The sequence below is a fragment of the Panicum virgatum genome, chromosome 3N (genome assembly GCF_016808335.1).
Source record: "Panicum virgatum strain AP13 chromosome 3N, P.virgatum_v5, whole genome shotgun sequence".
NCBI lineage: Eukaryota > Viridiplantae > Streptophyta > Magnoliopsida > Poales > Poaceae > Panicum > Panicum virgatum.
In genome coordinates, this window is record NC_053147.1 from 48533862 (window position 1) to 48557369 (window position 23508).

At 43.2% G+C, this 23508-nt stretch overlaps 1 protein-coding gene across 1 annotated transcript; it reads right to left on the minus strand.

Moving 5' to 3' along the window:
* Positions 1-20419: 20419 nt before the first annotated feature.
* LOC120666061 (wound-induced basic protein) lies at positions 20420-23211 on the minus strand. The gene is made up of 2 exons (XM_039945849.1): positions 23025-23211; positions 20420-20655 (listed from the first exon to the last, which is right to left on the minus strand). Exons 1-2 carry the CDS (start codon positions 23093-23095, stop codon positions 20583-20585), a joined length of 144 nt encoding a protein of 47 aa, XP_039801783.1. The 5' UTR covers positions 23096-23211; the 3' UTR covers positions 20420-20582.
* Between the last annotated feature and the right edge of the window lie 297 nt (positions 23212-23508).

The following is a 23508-nucleotide window of genomic DNA, read 5'->3' on the forward strand; positions in this document are numbered from 1 at the left end:
TTTCCATCCATTCCATATCCATAATCCAATTCCTCTCCGTCCGGTCTCCATTTTTCTTTTCTCACAGATTCATTCTCAAATCACTTTGCCATAAGTATTAAGATCTTATATCTCGTGAGTGACAGGAATCACTCGACTTCTACCGAGTTCCTACTTAGCAAAGCATTTCTAACGACACCTATATACTAGTATATATTCATAGGTACCTAGGGAGAAACATGCATACTAGGGTTCCATACAACTCCTAAAAATGTAAATGCATAATTACTTAAATAAATATTGAATACTGAAATTAGGGGTTATACTCCGGGGCTTGCCTGGGATTTGACACAAAGTCAGTTAGTTAGCTTGCACCGGCTTGATAGCAGCTCCGGTCCTAGCTTGCACTTCAGTCGGTCCTTCCATCTTCTGGGTCGGTTCATTAGTACACCATCTTCTGGATTGACTCCAATGTCACCCTTCAGTTCCACGCATCGCACATCTAGCGTACCTAATTGAGATGCAACAATGCGGATGTCTGAATGTGTGGATGTGTAGCATACGATACAGCAAAAAGGGCAAGCAGGGGAGGCACAAGGTCATGACTACATGGGCACGAGCATAATGCAGTGCAGTGCGATACGACTAAAAGAAAGACATGACTGGGCAATCATTTATCGAGTAAACACAACCAACAAGTTCACAAGGCAAAAAGAGTTGGTGCTACACTACGAGAGTTCATTCAATTTGTTTTAGCCTTAAGTGTTTCCTTCCAAAAACCATTAGTAAACTCATTTAGAAAAGTCAAGTTATAAATCAAGAAGGATTAACTATAGATTTTATTTAACTCAACAAGCAAACATAAGTAAGGTGAATAAACACAAACCATATTCCGGTCCTAAAAGGGTTAACATGATTTACACAGGAACAAGAATTAGCTATTGAAATTAGCATGTAGAAAAGCACCTCTTAGCAACACACAAAAAGAAAATTATATTTAGGAACCAAACAAAAAGTAAAAACTTAACTTGCAATCATAAACTAGTAACCAAAATTTACCAGCATGATGAGCTATTGATAAAGCCTGCAACAATATTTTTCCAACATTTATTGATAACATAAAGTATTTATTTTTATCCTCAGCAAGACAAACTGAACAAAAACAGATTTACCAAAATGCGCATAGCTTCTGGATTTGAAATTTTTACAGTGAACTAAACATGTAAAGAGTAAGCTATTGCACAAATTTCATAATTTTTCTACTTCCAGAACTGCAGATAATAAATAAACACACATAAACAAGCATTATTCATGTTTAAATCAATACATCATAAAAACATTAAACAACCAGCAGGTTAAATATTTTTCCTAAGTTCTACAAGTCAAAACAAAACTAACCCAACTAGTTTTACATTTTTACCATTTTTCTACTATTTACTATACATTTTCAAATCTTGCAACCACTTAAACTAACATTTAAACTAGAGGAAAAACTATTCAGAAACAGAAGATCAACCTGTAAGGAAAGTTGTAGATCTTAGAACAAGGAATCCAACAAATTTTAGTTTGCATTTTTTTAATTTTTCTATGATTTACTACGATTTTCCAAAGTTCACTATTTTTGAAACTAAAAAGGAAATAAACTTTTGCAGTTAGACCCCTGTAAAGATTTGGGGATTCGCAGAAATTCCCCTGGCAGGAGCCAGGAACAGAGGAGGCGGCGGCCGGCCGGATTCCGGCGGCGAGGGCCCCGGGGTAGAATCGCAAGAGGAGAGGGGGAGCTACCTAGGGATGCGCTCGGATGGGGTTGGGGAGGCCGGAAGGAGGCTTGCCGGCATGAGCGGTGGCTCGCCGGCGGTGGCAAACGGCGGCGGCGGCTCTCCGGAGGCTCAGAGCGGCAGCGAGCGGGCCGGGAAGCTTCACGAGAGCGAGGGGAAACCGTTCTCGGTGTTGGTTGGAGTCGAGGAAGGGCGGAAGGGGGTCCTCCACGGCGAGCTGCGGGCGGCGGCGCCGGCCATGGTGTGCGGCGGCACAGCTGCTCTGGCGGCGGCTGGGCTAGGGGCGTCGGGGCGGGGTGACGCGACGGCCAGCGGGGAGGGCTGATCCGACGCGCGCGGTGGTGTGGCGCGGGTGGCTGACGGCGCGCGCTGCGAGAGAGGCGGCCCGTGGCGTGCACGCGGCAGGGGTGCGGCGAGCATGCAGCGACGGCGTTAGCGCGCGAGCAAGGGAGGCCGGCATGGTCTGGGCGGCAGCGGTGGGCTCAGCTCGTGGCCGCGGCGACCACGGCTCAGAGCTCGCGCACGCGAGAAGATAGAGACGAGGAAGCGAGTGAGGGAGAGATGGCGTCGTGCACGACTTGGACACGGGAGCGTCCCGAAGCTTCGAGAGAGGAATGGTGAGGAGGATGACAGGTGGAGCCCAGGTGTCAACTCCAAATTTGGATAAAATTTGTTCAAATGTTTGTGAATTTGCAATTCCGTTTGGAATTTGAAAATCATTTCAAAACCAAAATAAACATTTCAAGCTTTTGTTCACTTTTACCAATTCAAAGGAAATTTTTAAACCAAACCAAACTTTAGACCTCTATACTTTGAAATTTGAAAAACAAAAATTAACTAACTTCCAATTGCTAGAAAAATGTAAAAAGACCCTACATATGAAAAGAAAATTAAGTTTGACCAAATTTTAAACAAATTGGAACTCGTCATTTCATGTATTTAAAATGCTAACAATTTTAGTTAGTGGTTTTATTCCTGCATAATTAGCGCTAATGATTACGATAAACACAAGATTAACCCTAATTAGAGACAAGTAACACCTGGGGTGTTACAATCCTACCCCCTTAAAAGAATCTCGTCCCGAGATTCAGAACGAAAGACTTATAAGGAGAAAGGAATAGATCAACCACCAAAAGCGGCAGGAAACAATCACATCAGAGAAGATCGATGTTGACTGTAGGAGTCGTTGCAGATAAGGATTGAGAACTTAAAGAAAGTTTAAGAAGCAAGCCATAAGAAACACGATATCTCCCACGATTTTTACGCCCTCTCGTCCCAACAGTGATGGCATATGTTGCTTGATCATCTCGGCCAATTAACCAAGGTCCTTTGTCTACCACCTCTTGTAGTCTATTAATGTTCACATCCATTACCAATTCTTCCAAAGGTTATCATTTTCGCAACTTCGGAAGACTTACTCGATTTGGATGTGGCATATATTTTTCCAGACAAAAACAAGAGATAGATTTGGGGGAGGTTCACAAGGAGGTAACACGTCGGTGTAATGGCATAAGGGATCATGACTAGCCGCCTCAATACCAAAGCGTGCCGAGCAATAGAGCATGAAGTCGATTGTCCATAGAAGGCTCTCGTTTTTATCGTAGTATTGCCAGTCGTTACTAATAACATCACTACCGAGCATACTTCCCACAAGAAATCCCACGTAGCATGGATAGATCGTACATGGATGAGTATGACGAGAAAGAGAGAGAAAGGTGATCCCTATATAGAGGCATAACATGTTAGCAACAGAAATTAACCGCCAAGGACTACATTGCATAAAACTCTTGATTTAGCTTCACATGCATCTTGTCCACCGAAGAGATTACTTGATTAACGAGCAACATGAGATTCTGTCTGGTTGAGCACCAACATGAGATTAAGGCCGATAAACATTTAAAGATCTGCGGGAATTAGAGATGAAACAAGCAGGGTACATAACAAAACCGATATACCATCCAGAGACCTAGCTGATAAAGCAATGATATGATTTACAAGGGAAAGATTCTGAGGCCAAGGCATAAAAAGAGATTAATCTTGCACCAGATCCTCTTTAGAATAAGCGATAGAGAGGTTCGACCATGATTGTTTGGCATGATTTGACCAGCAGGCACATGAGCCTACTACATATATAGACGAGTATTTGAGAAAACTTAACTGGGTTGGCGGTCAACAAAAGGTCTACACAATGCATAGATACTGGATTTTTGCAGCACAAACAACCGTAACTAGCACTGCATATAAGATTTTCTAGCTCCAAACCTTGATCAGAGTCATTTATGGAACTCAAAAGATTACGAATGCATTCCAGAACTAGGATTTGGCCACTAAGGCGAATGGAACTTCCTCTTTGCATGCAGCCAGGGACGCCTCCTGATGACGACGATTGTTTTTAAGAAAGCACCCGAACTCGATCCTTACACTATTCTTCAACTAGATTGGGTAATCAAGTGATGTAAAGTTTTTTGATCAAGAAGAAAAGTTAAACTGAATAAGGAATGACGGGTGGTCATGTTCTAAAGCTGAGATCACAACATGAGGAAAAGAGATGTCGTGAAATTCATCACAAGGCTTATAGATAGCAAGTGAGGATAGCACAGAAGAATGGTTTAAAACGGGTTTTGTGGAACATCCTTGCTCAGGATTTACTATCTGAATGAGTTGCATGATGCTAGTTGTAAAATATTCCTATTTATGCCAATGCAATCAAGGGATAATGATAAAAATTTTCCAACTCATATTACAGATGCTCGACAACCATAATAATGATGCACACTTGAGATGGATGATTGCAATGCCGGTGCAGTGCCATGCTGGGATGTTCCATGCGCAAATGAAATGATGCATATGACACGATGCATTTGCCATGATGCTGGTCCAATGATGCATACACCATGATGCAAAAATGATGATGCTCTTGATGTATGCATGTATGAGATGCATAAAATATGATGCATACGCACATGAGTTTGCGATGCACACAATGCAACACGTGTCTTATGACCGTTCCCTCGTGACTAACCTCGCGTTAACCCTATACCCTTGAGTAAGTATTAGAAGTTAGGACACTAGTAAAGGTTGCACAAGAAGGGATTGAGGTGAGTTATGTCACATATACCGAGACACCAGCGCGCTCCTAGTGGCTCAATCATGTGGCTGCAGCACACATGAGGCTCTAGGTTCCGTTGCGGCATCATGGTCACGTGACTAAACACCACCACAAAAGAAATCAAGAGTAGCAACCCAATAGTACCAGCCACAACAAGATAGGTTAGAGGGAACTGAAGACAACCCACGATGTTATACTCAGAGCACACCGTTAGTCAGCCCACATTTTACAGATGATGATGCGACTCCATGCACTGAGCGATGACATGAAATGATGTGGTGCATAACTATTGTAGTAATGAATGTATTCAAAAAGTTATTACTGTCATGAATCTTTTAATTTAACCAAGAATTAACTGAGCAATAATGAAGGTACAAGTTCAGATGTTGGAATCAGAGTAGCCAGCAACATAAGGTACAACATCCCTGAACGATGGATTGAAGGATTTGCTGACAATTATCAAGGTTTAGCCATTAAAGGAAAAAGTACCAAGCTTTTGCCGGAACAGGTTCAAGGCATTCAGCGAGGGTTTGATTCGAATGGCAAGATAAGATTTACAGTAAGGTTCACACATGATCCAAAGGCTCTGATTTCCGAAAGATCTTCTCAACCGACGATTAGGCTAGCAGATTACATTGGCTCCGCTACTACAACACAAAATCTAGGCGGACATTCCGGTAAAAGCAACACATTTAGCAAAACAACGTAACAGGCAAGGTAATCAACCAAACCAAGACGACATGATGCATGCACTACTATTCGCTCCTCACCCAAACTTGGCATACGGGGACAACCGGTGGCACAATTACGTACTCTTCCTATATATACTAGTCGTTCTTACGTTCAAAACTTACGTGACGTGGTTAGTGTACCTGCAGAAAAACACAATATATATTCACTTCTGGACCCTTCGTGCCAGCACACACGAACGCCCCCCATGTGTCCTACGCCACACAGGTAACGTATATGCAATTTCCCACATATTCACACATACATTACCATCCACTATAGAGATGGCACCCAAACGTTCGACGCTGAATGGGCAGCACTGCATATGTCACCGAGGCAACGTATTCACTTCCCATACAAATCGCCTTACGGGACACCCAAGGGTAGACGTGCCCCAAGGTACACGGTCATGGCCAATCACATGACAGATCTACATCTCGTAACATTGCCTTACGAGATGGCCGTGGTTGCAATCACACGGTAGGAAATCCGCGCTCCATATCAGGCGGCAGATAGCGACAGGCTCATTTGAATTGAGCTTGATCACCTCCTCGTATGCTCATCATACGGGACCCGCGCACGTATAAAACACGTGGGCTATTTTAAGGGACTACCAAGAATACTCACCTTGCTTACTTTAGCGTAGGTGCGTCGTTACAGAACTTAAAGGTCGGTTGTGCAAGAAAGTAAGGTTTAACAGAAAGTAAAGTGCTGGAAGTGCTGGAATAAAATAGATACATAGATGCCACCATGACTAATAAAACTTAGATAGGGCATACGAGCTATCTATCTTATTCCTTAGCGCAACTAGCGTCAAAATTTTTAAAACCGACAATTTTGCAAACTAAAAGTAAATTTTAAACTTAATTAAGCATGCAAGTAATCATCCCCCGTGTGTTTCGGCTCTTATACCAGCTGTGGCAGAACCGCCTAAATTAAACCGGCTTAAGTGCGTTAACTATCATCTTAAGTGTTAATCAAGTCACCGCGCGCTTAAAACGGTGTAATCCGGCAGCCTGTAGGGTTAAGGATCGAAAACACTAGAAGTCTCACCCGAAGGCGAGCGCAGATGATTACAAGCAGACAAAAGTTTCTCAAATTTAAATCACAAAACAGAGCTTTACAAAATAAGGTTCAATCAAGTCATCAGAGTTTATAATGCAGCGGAAATTAGATAGAAGTTTGGTTTAAAAACCACGATACTACAAAGACGTGAGGACATCACATCGAGCCCATCGATGTGAATCCCAGATAGCTTCAACCAGCAGCAATTACCTGAAAACAGGATAACAACAAACCCTAAGTATACTAATACTCAGCAAGACTTACCCGACTAGTGGTATATACTTAGCCGACTCCTAGACATGCACGGCTTTTTGGCTCTGGAGTTATTTTGCTGAAAAGCTACTAATAGTGGATCCTTACTTTCAGTATTTTAGCTCAAGTTTATTATACAAATACCGACTAGATTTGACTGAACATCTAGAGCACGCATAGTTGATCACATTGTCTTTTCAGAGTACCACAGCCATAACTCATATTCTCAACTTTCCATTCTCAATTCCATCATTTACTACGATGTGACAGAGAGATCAAGGTTCTCATATCCGCGAGTCACAGCGAATCGATTCGATTTAATCTTGGAAGGTAGACCTAACCAACACGACACATGTAAACCCCGTCGGGCCACACGCATCAATTGTTTCCATCGTTACCCGAAGGTGTTGGGCCCCTCACGGTGAACTCCCAGAGAACCCGAAGGTGGCATCCATCCAACACCCGCCAACTCCCACGCCCAGCATAGCAGGTAGGGATTCAAAGTATCGTTGTAAAGCGGTACACAGCTTACCGGTTTCGACTACCTCCTACTTCCGGCGTATGGTTAGTACTGTTCAATCCTCGATCAATAGTGCCAACAACGGTACGGTCCTCAATCGACACAGGCGGAGGCTTATTTTTCCATCCATTCCATATCCATAATCCAATTCCTCTCCGCCCGGTCTCCATTTTTCTCTTCTCACAGATTCATTCTCAAATCACTTTGCCATAAGTATTAAGATCTTATATCTCGCGAGTGACAGGAATCACTCGACTTCTACCGAGTTCATACTTAGCAAAGCATTTCTAACGACACATGTATACTAGTATAGATTCATAGGTACCTAGGGAGAAACATGCATACTAGGGTTCCATACAACTCCTAAAAACGTAAATGCATAATTACTTAAATAAAAATTGAATACTGAAATTAGGGGTTATGCTCCGGGGCTTGCCTGTGATTTGACACAAAGTCAGTTAGTTAGCTTGCACCGGCTTGATAGCAGCTCCGGTCCTAGCTTGCACTTCAGTCGGTCCTTCCATCTTCTGGGTTGGTTCATTAGTACACCATCTTCTGGATTGACTCCAACGTCACCCTTCAGTTCCACGCATCGCACATCTAGCGTACCTAATTGAGATGCAACAATGCGGATGTCTGAATGTGTGGATGCGTAGCATACGATACAGCAAAAAGGGCAAGTAGGGGAGGCACAAGGTCATGACTGCATGGGCACGAGCATAATGCAGTGCAGTGCGATACGACTAAAAGAAAGACATGACTGGGCAATCATTTATCGAGTAAACACAACCAACAAGTTCACAAGGAAAAAAGAGTTGGTGCTACACTACGAGAGTTCATTCAATTTGTTTTAGCCTGAAGTGTTTCCTTCCAAAAACCATTAGTAAACTCATTTAGAAAAGTCAAGTTATAAATCAAGAAGGATTAACAATAGATTTTATTTAACTCAACAAGCAAACATAAGTAAGGTGAATAAACACAAACCATATTTTGGTCCTAAAAGGGTTAACATGATTTACACATGAACAAGAATTAGCTATTGAAATTAGCATGTAGAAAAGCACCTCTTAGCAACACACAAAAAGAACATTATATTTAGGAACCAAACAAAAAGTAAAAACTTAACTTGCAATCATAAACTGTCAACCAAAATTTACCAACATGATGAGCTATTGATAAAGCATGCAACAATATTTTTCTAACATTTATTGATAACATAAATTATTTATTTTTATCCTCAGCAAGACAAACTGAACAAAAATAGATTTACCAAAATGCGCATAGCTTCTGGATTTGAAATTTTTATAGTGAACTAAACATGTAAAGAGTAAACTACTGCATAAATTTCATAATTGTTCGACTTCCAGAACTGCAGATATTAAATAAACACACTCGAACAAGCATTATTCATGTTTAAATCAATACATCATTAAAACATTAAACAACCAGCAGGTTAAATATTTTTCCTAAGTTCTACAAGTCAAAACAAAACTAACCCAACTAGTTTTACATTTTTACCATTTATCTACTATTTACTATGCATTTTCAAAGCTTGCAACCACTTAAACTAACATTTAAACTAGAGCAAAAACTATTTAGAAACTGAAGATCAACCTATAAGGAAAGTTGTAGATCTTAGAACAAGGAATCCAACAAAATTTAGTTTGCATTTTTTTGATTTTTCTATGATTTACTACGATTTTCCAAATTCACTGTTTTTGAAACTAAAAAGGAAATGAACATTTGCAGTTAGACCCCTATAAAGATTTGGGGATTCGCATAAATTCCCCTGGCCGGAGCCAGGAACAGAGGAGGACGCGGCCGGCCGGATTCCGGCGGCTCCGGTAGCCGGCGGCGAGGGCCCCGGGGTGGAATCACAAGAGGAGAGGGGGAGCTACCTAGGGATGTGCTCGGATGGGGTTGTGTAGGCCGGAAGGAGGCTCGCCGGCGTGAGCGGTGGCTTGCCGGCGGCGGCGCTCCGGCGGCTTGGAGCGGCAGCGAGCGGGCCGGGAAGCTTCACGAGAGCGAGGGGAAACCGTTCCCGGTGTTGGTTGGAGTTGAGGACGGGCGGGAGGGGGTCCTCCACGGCGAGCTGCGGGCGGCGGCGCCGGCCATGGTGTGCGGCGGCGCAGCTGCTCTGGCGGTGGCTGGGCTAGGGGCGTCGGGGCGGGGTGACGCGACGGCTAGCGGGGCGGGCTGATCCGACGCGCGCGATGGTTTGGCGCGGGAGGCTGACGGCGCGCGCGGCGAGTGAGGCGGACTGCGGTGTGCGCGCGGCAGGGGTGCGGCGAGCACGCGGCGACGGCGTTAGCGCGCGAGTAGGGGAGGCCGGCATGGTCTGGGCGGCAGCGGTGGGCTCAGCCCGTGGCCGCAGCGACCACGGCTCAGAGCTCGCGCACGCGAGAAGATAGAGACGAGGAAGCGAGTGAGGGAGAGACGGCGCCGTGCACGACTTGGACACGGGAGCGTCCCGAAGCTTCGAGAGAGGAATGGTGAGGAGGATGACAGGTGGAGCCCAGGTGTCAACTCCAAATTTGGATAAAATTTGTTCAAATGTTTGTGAATTTGCAATTCGGTTTGGAATTTGAAAATCATTTCAAAACCAAAATAAATATTTCACGCTTTTGTTCACTTTTACCAATTCAAAGGAAATTTTTAAACCAAACCAAACTTTAGACCTCTATACTTTGAAATTTGAAAAACAAAAATTAACTAACTTCCAATTGCTTGAAAATGTAAAAAGACCCTACATATGAAAAGAAAATTAAGTTTGACCAAATTTTAAACAAATTGGAACTCGTCATTTCATGTATTTAAAATGCTAACAATTTTAGTTAGTGGTTTTATTCCTGCATTATTAGTGCTAATGATTATGATAAAAACAAGATTAACCCTAATTAGAGACAAGTAACACCTGGGGTGTTACAGGGGGTTTGTTTCTCTGATCTACTTGGTGATGTTCTAGATGTGGCGACGAAAGTCCCGCGGACCCAGGCCGTCCACCACGCCTGGGATTGAAGGGTTTAGGGTTTGTTACCTAAATCCTAAATCCTAAATCCTAAACCATCCGTAAATTGAATAACTAGTGTTTTCAGCTATTCTTGGTGTTGTAAATCGATTGAACAATGTGAAAGAGACAAAAGATGAACAGTGAATGGAACATTTATATATTGATGAACTCGATACATATTCATAGATAAAGGTAGCAGGGGGCATCGCCAGCGATGCCAGCAGCCCAGCATCGTGGGCACCGTCGCCCATCCCGCACGACCTGCGAGATTCGTGCATCATGCAGGGAGGGCGAAGGCCTGGTGCCGCGCGTGGGAGATTTCCCGTTTCTCCTTTTTGCTTTTGACCATGATGAGACCACTGAAATAAATGAAGTTTAATATCCTCCAAAACAAATACTCTATCATAAACTCATGGAGTTCAAGGAGTATTTTATGTCCTTTTGATATCTCCAAAAACTTCCAGTGGGGAAAAGAAGAGATAACTTATAAGTTTATGCTAACATTGTTTCCTTAAAAACTTTATATGAGAAAACCCTTATGGGAAAACTCATAAAAGAAAAGAGTATATGATGTTAACGAAGTTAATTTTCAAGAGACACTCCCCCTGAATCTTGCGACTCTTGAAGCCGCCTAATACCAATCCCTCGAACACATTTTTAAAATGAGTAGGCTGGTAGATATTTAGTGAAAACATCAATGAGGTTGTCACATGACTTTATCCATAAGATATTTATTTCTCCACTTTGCTGAAGTTTATGCGAAAAAATAATTTGAGAGTGATGTGTTTATTCATATTTCTCTTGATACTATTTGCATCGATGTAATAGAAGCAACATTATCCTCGTAGATAATGGTAGGTGCATTCATGGAGCCAATTCCACATGATTGTTCTATGTTTTTTATCATCCTACAGAGCCAAACGCACTCGCGTGAGGCTTCATATAGTGCAATCATCTCAGAATGATTTGTGGATGTTGCAAACATTTGGTTAGATGATTTTCATGAAATGGTTGTTCCTCCAAGAAGGAAGACGAACCCTATCTGTGATCTGGCATGGTGAGGATAACACATGTAGCCACCATCTTGGATCTTCTAAAAGAATAGTCCAAGGTAGTTTGTACCATTTAAGTATATGAGGATCTATTTGCCGCCATGTGATGGTCTTTTGTTTGAGCAGCACTATGCCTTGATAATAGATTCACTGCGACAGAATGTTAGATTTGGTGCTATTTGTGTTGGTGATATGCCCAAGAGCCTATCATCACAATACGGTTTAAAGGCCCAAGAGAATATTGATCCAAGAGGGATTAGGGTTACTAATGGGCCTATGAGATAGAAGCCCATTAGAACGCCCTATATATACGAGGGAGGGGCTAGGGGGGCGACACCCCTGTGAGCCGCGCCACCTCCTAGCCGCCGCCCCTCCCTCTCTCTCTCGGCCGCCGCCCATGCCGTGCGTGCGGTGCTAGCACACCAACACCCGGCGTTTCATCCCCATACGTGTGGACTCCGTGGAGGCGCTGCTGCGACTGCTGCGCTGATCGGCTGCTGGGATCAAGTACGAGGAGCTTGGTTCGTGGGACGTGATCGACTACTTCCTCTACATCAATGCGCGACTTCTTCCGCTGCGCTGCGTGTCTAGTGGTAACGATCTATGATCTTCTACTCACAAGCATCTTGGGTATATGCGGTAGTGATGCTGGCGTAGCCTACCCGTTTACCTTCAATTTGCAAGATACATTAGCGCTCCAATGAGATTGAGATAAGGATACTCAGGACCCAATATCTCTTCTCCTTCCTCCCATGGTCGGAAAGCATCTTTCTCTAAGTAAGGACCGAACAAGCATGGGGGTTTTAGTTGGATATGATTTGTCCATATTTAATTTTTCCAATACTTTTTGGGCGTAGACAGACGGATGCACTAACATTCCATATTGAAGGTACTTGATTTGCAAACCCAAGCATTGGTGTTATCCAAATCCTTCATCTCGATTTCCATCTTTAGATGATCACGGGCTTCATCAATATCCTGAGTGTTGCCAATGATGTTCAAATCATCTACATACACGGATATAATGCAGAATCATGTAGATGATCTTTCGATGAAGACACACGGGCAATCGTCACTGTTGGAATAACCTTTCTCAATAAGGTACTCGCCTAGCTGGTTGTGAAAGGACCGTGACACCCTAAGAAGGGAGTGAATTAAAAAACTAAGGCTCCAAGCACATATAAAAACCTACAATTCCGATATAAATGTGCACTAGATTTTTCTATGTATTGCTATATCTACCACACAAAAGTTTTGCACCCTAGGTTCCAATCCTATAAACTATACAACATTATTCTAGGAAAGCTAAACACGGCATGTAAGTGCAAGAAGTAATGCAGAATTTAAAGGGGTAGAGAAAGCAAACTCTCGGCACAATGATTTTTACCAACGTATCGGAAAGCAACGCTTTCCACTAATCCTCGTTGCTGGAGCCTCTCTCAAGGGAATGCCCGCACAAGGGCATAAACTCCCCGATCGAGTAACTCTGTGATTGCTGGGGCTTCCCCATGTGTAAGTGGGTCTCTGCCTTGCCTTTCTCGGATGCTCCCCACCATCTTCACTAGATAGAGCTTTGGAAAATTGTCGAGGGCCTCTCCTCCCTCTCACAAGCACCGACAGCCTCTCCACAAAGTCGGTTGGAGAGCCTCGCAAGACTTACAAGCCCTGGATTTACAACACTTGGTGGGCGCAAGCACCGATAGCAAAGAGGTGCACCTCACCTAACTCTAGGCTAACACCTAAAGCGATGCGCTAAGCATCCTAAATTAGCACTAATCAAATCCTAAGACTTTTGCTAATTGTCTTAATCTTCTTTTTAACACTTTGATGCTAGAGCACATGAATGTGTGTGGAACACAAGTCTACAACTTCCCTAAGCTCTAACACACTTGAAATGGTCGGGGGGAGGAGTATTTATACCTCCAACCAAAGAAACTAGTCGTTGCTCTCCGTCTTGCTCGGGCGCTCGAGCCGGAGCGAGAGCAGGGCTGGCTAGCGGACGGTAACGAGTAGAGACACGGGGAACGGTGGTGCGGGGAGCGGCGTGTGGTGGCAAGCCGAGGCGCGACGAGCAACAATGTGGGGAGGAGAGGCGCGGGGAGCCAAGCGAAGGGGTCGACATAGGGACGGAGGCGGCCAGAGGACGGGCATGGCCGACACGAGGGTAGCGGAGGCTGCCAGGGGATTGGCATGGCCGACGTGGGGCGGCGGAGGCTGCTGGAGGATGGGTGGGTGGCAGCATGGAGGGGTGGCGGTTAGAGGATGGGTGGATGGCAGCCGATTCGGATGGGTGGGCAATGCGGGCGGTCTATGGTGGCCGATTCAGGGCGGCAGGAGGACGGGTGGGTGGTGGTTGACTCGTGGTGGCTAGAGGACAGGCGGAGTTGGACGGTGGGCGGAGGATGCAGCTGGTGTGGGGCAAGCGGAGGGGATGGGGTAGGTTGAGCTCGGTTAATAAGAATAGGATGGGTGGAGCAAGCCGATGCAGGGCGGGCGGAGGCGGTTCGGCCCAAGGGACAGCGGCCATGTGTAATGTGGCACGACACGGGGACAACGGCGTGCGGGGAGTAGCAGAGCCAACCGGGGCAGAGGAGCCAAGGAAGAAGATAAGGCACGTGAGAGGAGAGTGATATGTGGGTCCCATGTAATGACAAATGGGTCCCATGAGTAATTTTTTCTAACTGTGTTAGTATAGCATCCATACCACCCCTTTCTATCTCTCCAAGCAAACAAGAAATTGGGTTTGGACTCAACCTCTCAACCAAACACTAGGTGGGTTGAACCCAAACCGAAAAATAGGGATGAAGCCATCTCATCTCCAAACCAAACACATGTTATGTTTCATTGAAATCAGTGTCAGGTCTCTGCGTGAACCCTTATGCTAACCATCTCATTTTTTCATTCCCCTTCCGAACAAAACCCCATTTGAAACTCACAGGAAATGTTTTTTTTATTGAAGGTATATGTATTACTGAACGAGAATACCTCTATTTTTGTCAGGGAGGTCAATTCGGCCTTAAGTTGCCTCCTTCCATTTGTTCTAGTCCGAACGCGTCTTGCACTCTGCTATGGATTTAGGATCTGGATCATTTTGAAAGTTGTCGGCAATTGATGTTGCGAAATATGCATCGATAATTGTAGTTTTTCTGTTATACTATTCTCTAGAATCAACATAATTGATGAAAATTTCTTGTACATCTTCCAACTGTTCAATATTTTTCAATATAAGAGCATCTCCATCAGACTACCAATAACACATCTCCAAAACATCCATATAGGGTGATCTCCTATTATAGGTATTGGTATTTTTGCTCATCTTCTTCAGCAGATTACCTATATGTCATTACTCATATTTTGAAACTGGGCCACACCACCTCCAAAGTAGCCCATACGCATCATGTTTCTCTATTTTCTCTCTTGCTTCCCTCGCTGACCCATCTACAATTCCACTCTGCTCTCTACTTTTCCTCACGAGCACAGTTCAAATGGATCACTATTTCATCCCATCCCCATCCATCTCAACAAAAATATATCATAGATAGGTATATATCATAGGTATACGAAACAAAAATAGCAGGCATTGAAGTATGTCTATCTAAGGTACATGAACACTCAAATCTCACCACAACAATGCCCAAAATTCCAAACAGCAGGTCTGCAAGTGTTTTTTCAAAAGGAAAAAAATAGCAGGGCAACCCAGTAGCAGGCAGTAGCAAACCACAAACTTCATCATGTACTTCATATGTAAAAAAAATCCCTTTGTAGAAAACAAGGAAACAATAAAATACATAATCCCAATCCAACCAGAAGAAAATTATTGTCCATGAAGTTGCCACAAATGTTCAACAGGGTCTGCAGTAGTGTGTATGTTTATCGAAGATATCTCACCATAGTAATGTCCAAACAACAAGCCAACCGTGTATCAGGTAGAAGCAAAAGGACCATGAAACCATAAACTTTAGCACGAACTTCCTGTGACACCACCAGAGATCCCACCCACAAATGTGCCCATTCAAGCTATTAAAATTTGCGCACGCATTGCACTCACATATGCTTTTTGATCATCATCAAGACAACTACTATCCATGAACATGATCTTTTGTTCTTGCTCCAATGTTTTGTTCCTCACCTCCTCGCTCATGATCCTCAGTTTTTCCTCTTCAATGGCCACTTTGCGCTCCTCAATGGTTGCCTTTCGCTCCTCAATGGTTGCCTTACGCTCCTCCATTGCCTTAACCTCCATCCACCTTGTTTCATTTTCTTGTTTCTTCTCGTTTCTTGCCATGATCATTTCTTGAAAGACCTCCTTATAGATACCACCATCTGATCCTTTCTTTAACTTCTCTTTTGCAGCTTTCTGCCTAGAGGTCTCTTATCTATAGGTCCTATCGAGCACGGAGTTGGACTCCTGACTCTCCCATCCTCATTTTGCACTCCATCTTCATCAAGATCTTCGGCACCAGCAAACTCTATTGAGTTGGTTGACTTTTGCCTCTTTGGTGGAGCTTCATCTTTCCTTTTCAGCCACTTTTGATTGTGTTGTAGCAGGGTCCAACAGTGTAGCATGACAAATGGCCTCCTTTTCTGAACTGGATCCTTTCCTTTGTACAGCTCTTGAGCAATGTTGATCTACCAAATTGAGCAAGTATTAGTTAGCAATAAATTATAAGCAACTGAGATGGAAATTAGCAAGGGATCAATTACTCACATGCTCTTGGTACGTCACACCACTTGGACTTTGACGCTCAACTTGCGATATACAGCATGCCCACTTATTGCAACATTCTTGAATTGTACCCCACCGATGTTGAAGTGAATTAAGTGATCGGTCAGAAGCACACCTTTTGTTGCGATGGTAGTGGTCATATATGCGCTTCCAATAGGTGCTACTACTTTGTTCATTCCCTTTAACTGGATCAAGACTTACACTTTCCCATGCCATGATTAATGCTTCATCTTCTTGTGTTGTGTAGTTGGAAGACCTTGCATGGCGAGCCTTTTTTTGTATTTGGAGTAGGAATATCTAAGCCATCTTTGTTCAGCATATCCCTCTTGTTCATATGGCATTGAAAGGAAGATATCATCTGTGCCAACATCATCTCTCATCATATCCATAAAAGAACCACCGCTAGCCACTCGGATCACTGCACACATGGAATTATGTGGTGCCAATTTGAGAATGTGTGGTTAACTGAAATAGTGGTGGAGAGAGGTTCCAATATAACTGACTCTGAATTTTAACTGTCATAGTAAAATACACATAATCTCAATTTATCAACTAGATTAATTATCTTATCTACTAGTTCTACTAGCGACTTAGTTTATTTTTTAAGCTAGCAACCACTGGACAGATGCATCTATGCAATGCAAGACCCCCTTGTCCCAACAAGAAAACAAGGCTACTTTCAGATTTGACAATAGAAATGACAGTAAAGAAGTCAAGAACCTTGGAGGAATTTCGTCGAGCGGTGGTGGGCGTCATCCATGTCAACATCACCAGTTGCAGTTGGGGCACTAGCTGGTGCACTCTGCTGCATGGGAATAAGCATAGGGGCAGTAGGGAACTGTGCAGCGCCAGGGCCACTCGCTTTCTTGCTCAGGCGTGCCCTGTGAAGTGTCGATGTGGACCCCGTGGCTCCTCCATGAACGGTAGAATGGGGTTTCGGGATGGCTGCTCCATTGCGCACGAGTGGAGCTGTGGTGCCTCCACGAGCTGCAGGATAGGGCGCTCGACGAGCGCAGCACACTGGAGGAGCATCAGCTCCGGCGATGGCGACAGAATGCTGTTCTTGGCGGCGCCGCAGAGGAGCCAAAGGAGAAGGGTCAGGAAGGAGCGAAGGGAGGTAGGATGGGTCGTATGGCTCCATGGTGTGGCGGCAGGGCAGAGCGAGGCCGGGCAGCGGCGTCGAGCTGGAGAGAGGCGGGGCGGCGGCGCGGGGACGGAACGGCGCATGGGAAAGGTTCGCACCAAAGATAGGGGAGAGGCTGTTCCTTGTAGGGGAGGGGGGGGGGAGTTTTCAGCAATTGCCAAATATATTTAGGTATTGGGAATGGGTTTGATAGTCTGCCGGAGCACCTGCATCTCCTAAAATGATTTTTTTTTGTATTGGAGATGAGATTGGCGGTCTGCTCGAGATGCTCTAACGTCTTCAGGGTGTTCCATTGTTCTGCATCAGGATTTCATGTGTGCTGACAACTGTTGTAAATCGAATGAATAATGTGAAAGAGACAAGAGATGGAGCAATTCTTTATTTATGATCCCAGTATATATTTATAGAGAAAGGTAGCAGGGAGTGATGCGTCGTGGGCACCGTCGCCCATCACGCACGACCTGCGAGATTCGCACGTCGTGTGGGGGGACGAAGTCCTGGTGCTGTGGGCGGGAGATTTCCCGCTTCTCCTTTTGCTTTTGACCGTGACGAGGACAACATTTTTTTTTCTGTAACACTTCGGTTGTGAACTTGTGATAGAGACGCACTAGCATGCGTGCGTGATGTGGTGTTTCTCTTAAAACAAAAAAAATATAGTAATTGTAGAGTTGTGAAATGTTAGGAAAAACGGTAGTTATAGATTTGCCAAGACATGTTCATTGTGACAAAAATCCAGTTACATTATACTGTTTGACATGGCTGTCATCAATTCTGATCGAATGATTCCAGTTAAAAATGTAAACTGTAGCCACGTGAGCAAAGGTCAGATAAATTGGCCAATATTTTAGGTTTGATTGGTTCGCTTCAAAAATGTCCCGTACCAAAATATAGGCAAGCACATTAATTTTAGCATTTGCTTGGTTGAAGACCAAAAAAATAACCCACCTAACCTAGTGTCATTCTAAACTTGATAAGGTTTTGACAAAAAGAGATGAAGGACTTGGCGGGAGAGGGCTCTCCAGATAATGATCGGTGGAGAGCCCCTGGCCTCACCAAGCCACCATCCTATATGTTATATACTTATATGTGAGTCATCATGAGCACATGCTATCAGTCTTAATTTTCTAAAAATAATAATAATTCTCCAACCTCACATTCAAATCAAACTCTAATTATACCATTAGGTTTGTTTTAACTAGAGCTTCAAACCAGGACCCCAATTGAATATGTTTTGCTCAAAGTCTTGAATGTTTTGCTCAAAGTGGTGACATTACTTTTTCAACAGCAAATCTTACTTCCTCTGCCATGTAAAAAGTTTTTGTTACGAACCAAAAAGTTACTTTTTCTAAAATTAATATACTACAATGTTATTTTTTTAGCTTTCACGAAGTATAAAAGTTGCTTTTTCAGAAATAAATCTTACTTTCTCTACCATATAAACTAGTCACATGTTACTTCATATCATATATACTATTGGTACATTACTTTCTGTCATGAACAAGAAAGTTACTTTTTCTAAATTAATATACTACAATTTTATTTTTTAACTTTCACGAAGTATAAAAGTTAATTTTCTTAACAAAACCACAGATCATAAAAGATACTTTATTAATCAATGCATCAAGAAGTTACTCTTTTGTAATTTTCACGGATTACAAAGTTACTTTCTTATCACCAGATTGTAAAATTATTTTTAAAATAAAAATAATAACTTTCCTTTTTTGAAAATTTGGTGGGATTATACTTTCCATTTTTAAAAAAGTTTGAGGGCAAGACTAAATGGAGACCTCTCTATTTAAATTTTCCCAAAGATGAAAATACCCACATTTTACCATCCAACCAAACATGCTCTTAAATTCCAATTTACATCTAATGGATTGAAACAAAACATGGAAAAATGGACTTGGTGACTTTCAGTTGCACGTGTTTGGTTACAACAGTAACCATTTCGCGGAAAGGGAATCTTGTCTGCATGGAGTACTAAATGAAGTGTATTTGCAAAACTTTTTCAGGGGTGTGTATAACTTTTCGCGACGAGTCTAATGACGGTAATCAATTCATGATTTACTACAGTAACACTACAGTAATTATCCTCTAATCATGTGGTTAAAGACCTCATTAGATTCGTCTTGCGATTTACACGGGAGGTTGTTTTATAATTAGAATTTATTTAATACTCTAAATTAGTGGTCAAAGATGCAAAAAGTTTCCGCGAAATTTGCAAAAAGTTTCCGCGAAATTTTTTACACCCCCAAACCAAACACAGCCGTTCGGTGATGAGAAATTGTCTTGCAGCAAGGGATCGCAGATGGTGTTTTGTCAAGAAATGGTGTTGATTATGGGTCTGATTGGTTATCTGAATATGGGCTGGCCAGGCCAGTGGGGTGCAAGCACAGCATGATTGGTTGTCTGTACTTTGGCTGGCTCGTGAGAGAACGTAAAATCTAGCATTTCCCGGCAGCCTGGCTCCACGCATGCAAGTGACCGTATTCGGCTGGTGCACCAGCCTCTAGTCCTATAGTATTTTTCTCTCACATCGCTCCAGTACTAGCCTCCAGTCAAATAACAGTATTTTTCTCTCACACCACTCCAACTCCAGCCTGCTGAACGCAGACACTGTCAGCATACATGTGCAGCCTGGCTCCACGCATGCAAGTGACCATATTCGGCTGGTGCACCAGCCTCTAGCCCTATAGTATTTTTCTCTCACATTGTTTCAGCACTAGCCTCCAACCAGATAACAGTATTTTTCTCTCACACCACTCCAACTCCAGCCTGCTGAACGCACTGTCAGCGTCCATGTGCCCATGCATGCAACCAATCGGCTTCTTCACAAGCAAACGTGATGGAGATGCATGCTGCGGGCCTAGCTGACGGTGTGATGGAGATGCATGCTGCGGGCCTGGCTGACAGAAGCCTGGTTCCGTTGTGCGAGCTTGGCCCAACGGAGAAACGAACCAATCAGACCCTATCTGTACTTAACCATCAATTTCATGTTTCTGGGGTACTACAAATAACGCATTCGGCCACACAAGGCACGGCTCCCCACTAAACGTAAGACACAATTGGCATTTCTGGATCATCTCGCGTAGTTGGCATGAGCATAACCTTGTTTCACAAAGGTACTTCAATATCAAGTTCTCAAATGCACAACAAAAGGTTCATACAAGTCGATTTAGTATGCAGACAACAGTAACCACATGATTATGCTGCTACAATTATTCGTTCATGACAGGCTTGTTCTCGTTGGCCTTGGGCTTCTGCTCCTTAGGCTTTTGCTCTTCCATTTTCCTGTCATAAAGAGCGTAAAATGTCAATGATGCGTGGTTAAGGCTCAAATTCAGCTGACTAAACAGAGAATTAAATTACAATGAAATAAGATTGATCAAATTATTTTAAGCATTGGGAACAGGAACATAGTCCTGATGGCATTGTGTATGCACTATGCAGAGGTCATGAATCATGAGAACAAACAAATCATTACATTCTTCAACCAGTATAACCTGTAATGGGCTGTTATCTCAACAGAATCAAAGCAAAATAAATGTCACGTTTTGATGTAGAAAAACTAAAGACTGTTCCTCAGCAATTGCAATGAGAACACAAATGCGCTGGGAGTCACGATAAAACTTGTGCTGTCAACAATGGGAAGCATTTATTTTCCTACACGAGCACAGAACTGTTTTTCAACTGAATGCAATCAAGTAATCATTTGACAATGTTTTAAAGATATTAAAAAAGCCTCGAAATGTGGTCCAGTTGGCTACTTAACTGAGCTCAAAATATACTCCCATAGGCTAGAGGGACATGTGCGTTAAACAACAAATATACTACGAATTTACACCATGGAAGGTAAATATACACCATAGTGCTTTGTACTATTGATCAGAAATGATAATGTGGCTCACTCATTAGAAAGACGAAAGAATCTGTAATGCTTTTCAGCATGATCGATTCTGCTGGCTGCAGCTGCAGCTCTGCAGCCCGCAATACCTACAGTAACTAGCTAATACTGGCTGCAGCTGCACCCAGCAGATGAGTAGAAGCAAGCAAGGCATTTATCTTACCAAAACATATTATAAATTCATATAATCAAAATCTTTATAATTGAGTAATCAATAAGGAATCAAATTACAGGTGTCATCAGAAACAGATGGCCCAAAGAGCACTACCCCTTTGACCAACATTTGTAGCCACAGACTCATTTCTTGACCAGAACACACCCAAGTTGGTATCTTACATTCTTATCATGATTAGACTCTTACAAGTGGTATCAAGACATGCTATATTGCATAAATGGCATGTAATTCATATTGGTAGTAGATTAAAATAACCTTGAAGTGCCCATGACTATAGTTTTAACACAACTAACACAATTGAACAATTGCATATTTTCCATTGCTTCAATTGAAATTTGAAAATACTTGCACAAAGCATTGGTGAAGCAGCAGGCTGCAGCACAGATGTCTACCCCATTCTCCTAATTGCCACAGTTTCTAGCTGATCTATGCAATACCGATAAAAACTTCATCAAGTAGAATTCTAGAAAACATGCTATAATCATCACTATCTAAAAGAAATGATACAATACAAAGCCTGATACCCAGACAGCAATCATTATAAGCACAGAAGAAACAAACACACAAAAATTATAGTCTGTACAAATGCTTGGACAAGTTTGCTCAGCATAATTTCCAGGTAACACGCAAGAACAGGCACCCTACCATATTTTCTGAGATCACTCATGACACTAAAAATCATAGCAAAAGCAAGGCATTGGGTGCATACTGGGCTAAAATACGCCATAAATTATAAATCCAACTTAATAAGGTAGGCTCAAATTTGAGAGTCAGAATTGTGCTCTATGTTTACATGTACCCCTTTGAACGGTTCATATGAAAGGTACAAACAATTCTCTTGACGATTAAACCTTCAAAGCGTGTAATATGAGAGCTAAGAAATATATGGATCTCATTGTTTTAATGACCTTGATGCAAACTGCATTAGTTTGCTGGACCACGAATAGCAAAAATATGCCTTTATGTGACAAGGTACAGCAAGTGCTCAACAGAGACACAGGAAAGATCGACACATTTTTGGGTTTTATTTTTAACAAACTCCCAACCAATTCAATTATGCCAATCCGCCAAATCCTACTGTCCCAATCAGCTACTTTTATGCGGTACAATATTCTCATATAGTTAAAAATGTTTCTATACTCTTCTCTGACCTCTGTATAAACCAAAGTCAATAAGGTTTGAGGCCTTTTCTACAGCATTCAAATTATTCGTATGCCACATTCAAAACCAACACAGCAATACTCATTAGTTCACACGATTGTAGTGAAACAATCCCTACAACACTTTCAACTGACTCTGAATCAGCCCCTTATCAGCTAAATCGAGTTTAATAATGTTGTAAATCCTCTACCGCAGGACTTATCATAAAAAGACCCCTCCTAATCCGAGTCAGAAGACAACCAGCCATTCTTGATGGCCAGGACAGGAATCCAGCAAGACAAACAATCTAAGGCTTCTATCGCAACGATTAACAGCTCGCCTTGAAATCGAATCCAGCAACCAACAAGGAAGCGGAACTAGAAGGGATTTCGCACAAACGGGAAGCTTTAGGATGAGACGCAGTGATGGGCCGATAGGTACCTCTTGTCGGAGGCGCCACCCTTCTGGCTGAGGAAGGAGCGGAAGAGGGGTGAGTTCACGTCGTAGATCATCTTGCTTCTCCTTTCTTCTTCTCCACCGCCGCCACCGCCTGGTGTTTGAGGAACTAGGGTTTGTGCGAGGGTTCGACTGGAATCGAGGGGAGAAGCTTGGACAAGGCCCTCGGTTTTGTACGCTGAAAGGCAGTAGATGGGCCCTGGGCCGGCATGCTTTCGCGAGAAATCCCGTACCGTGTGCAAATACCAACGTTTCCGCTTAACTTCCAGCAGATATTGGGCCATGTCGACCCCTGGTTGGCGCCACCGTCTTACTCCTTCCACGTGTGGCCTCCCTATTGGCTCACCACACTTCTCCCCTTGAGTTTTCACTTCTTGAACTTTAGGCTCATTCTAGAGTTGCGCCTAGGTAGTCGATGGTGGGTGAGTACCGCGAGCAGGGATTCGAGAGAAGCCTCGTTTAACTTCTT

Coding starts and splice junctions, on each gene's coding strand:
- LOC120666061 (XM_039945849.1), bottom strand. CDS start 23,095: ATGATCTACGACGTGAACTCACCCCTCTTCCGCTCCTTCCTCAGCCAG. Junction 20,656..23,024: donor GGTGGCGCCTCCGACAAGAG/GTACCTATCGGC, acceptor TCTTTATGACAG/GAAAATGGAAGAGCAAAAGC.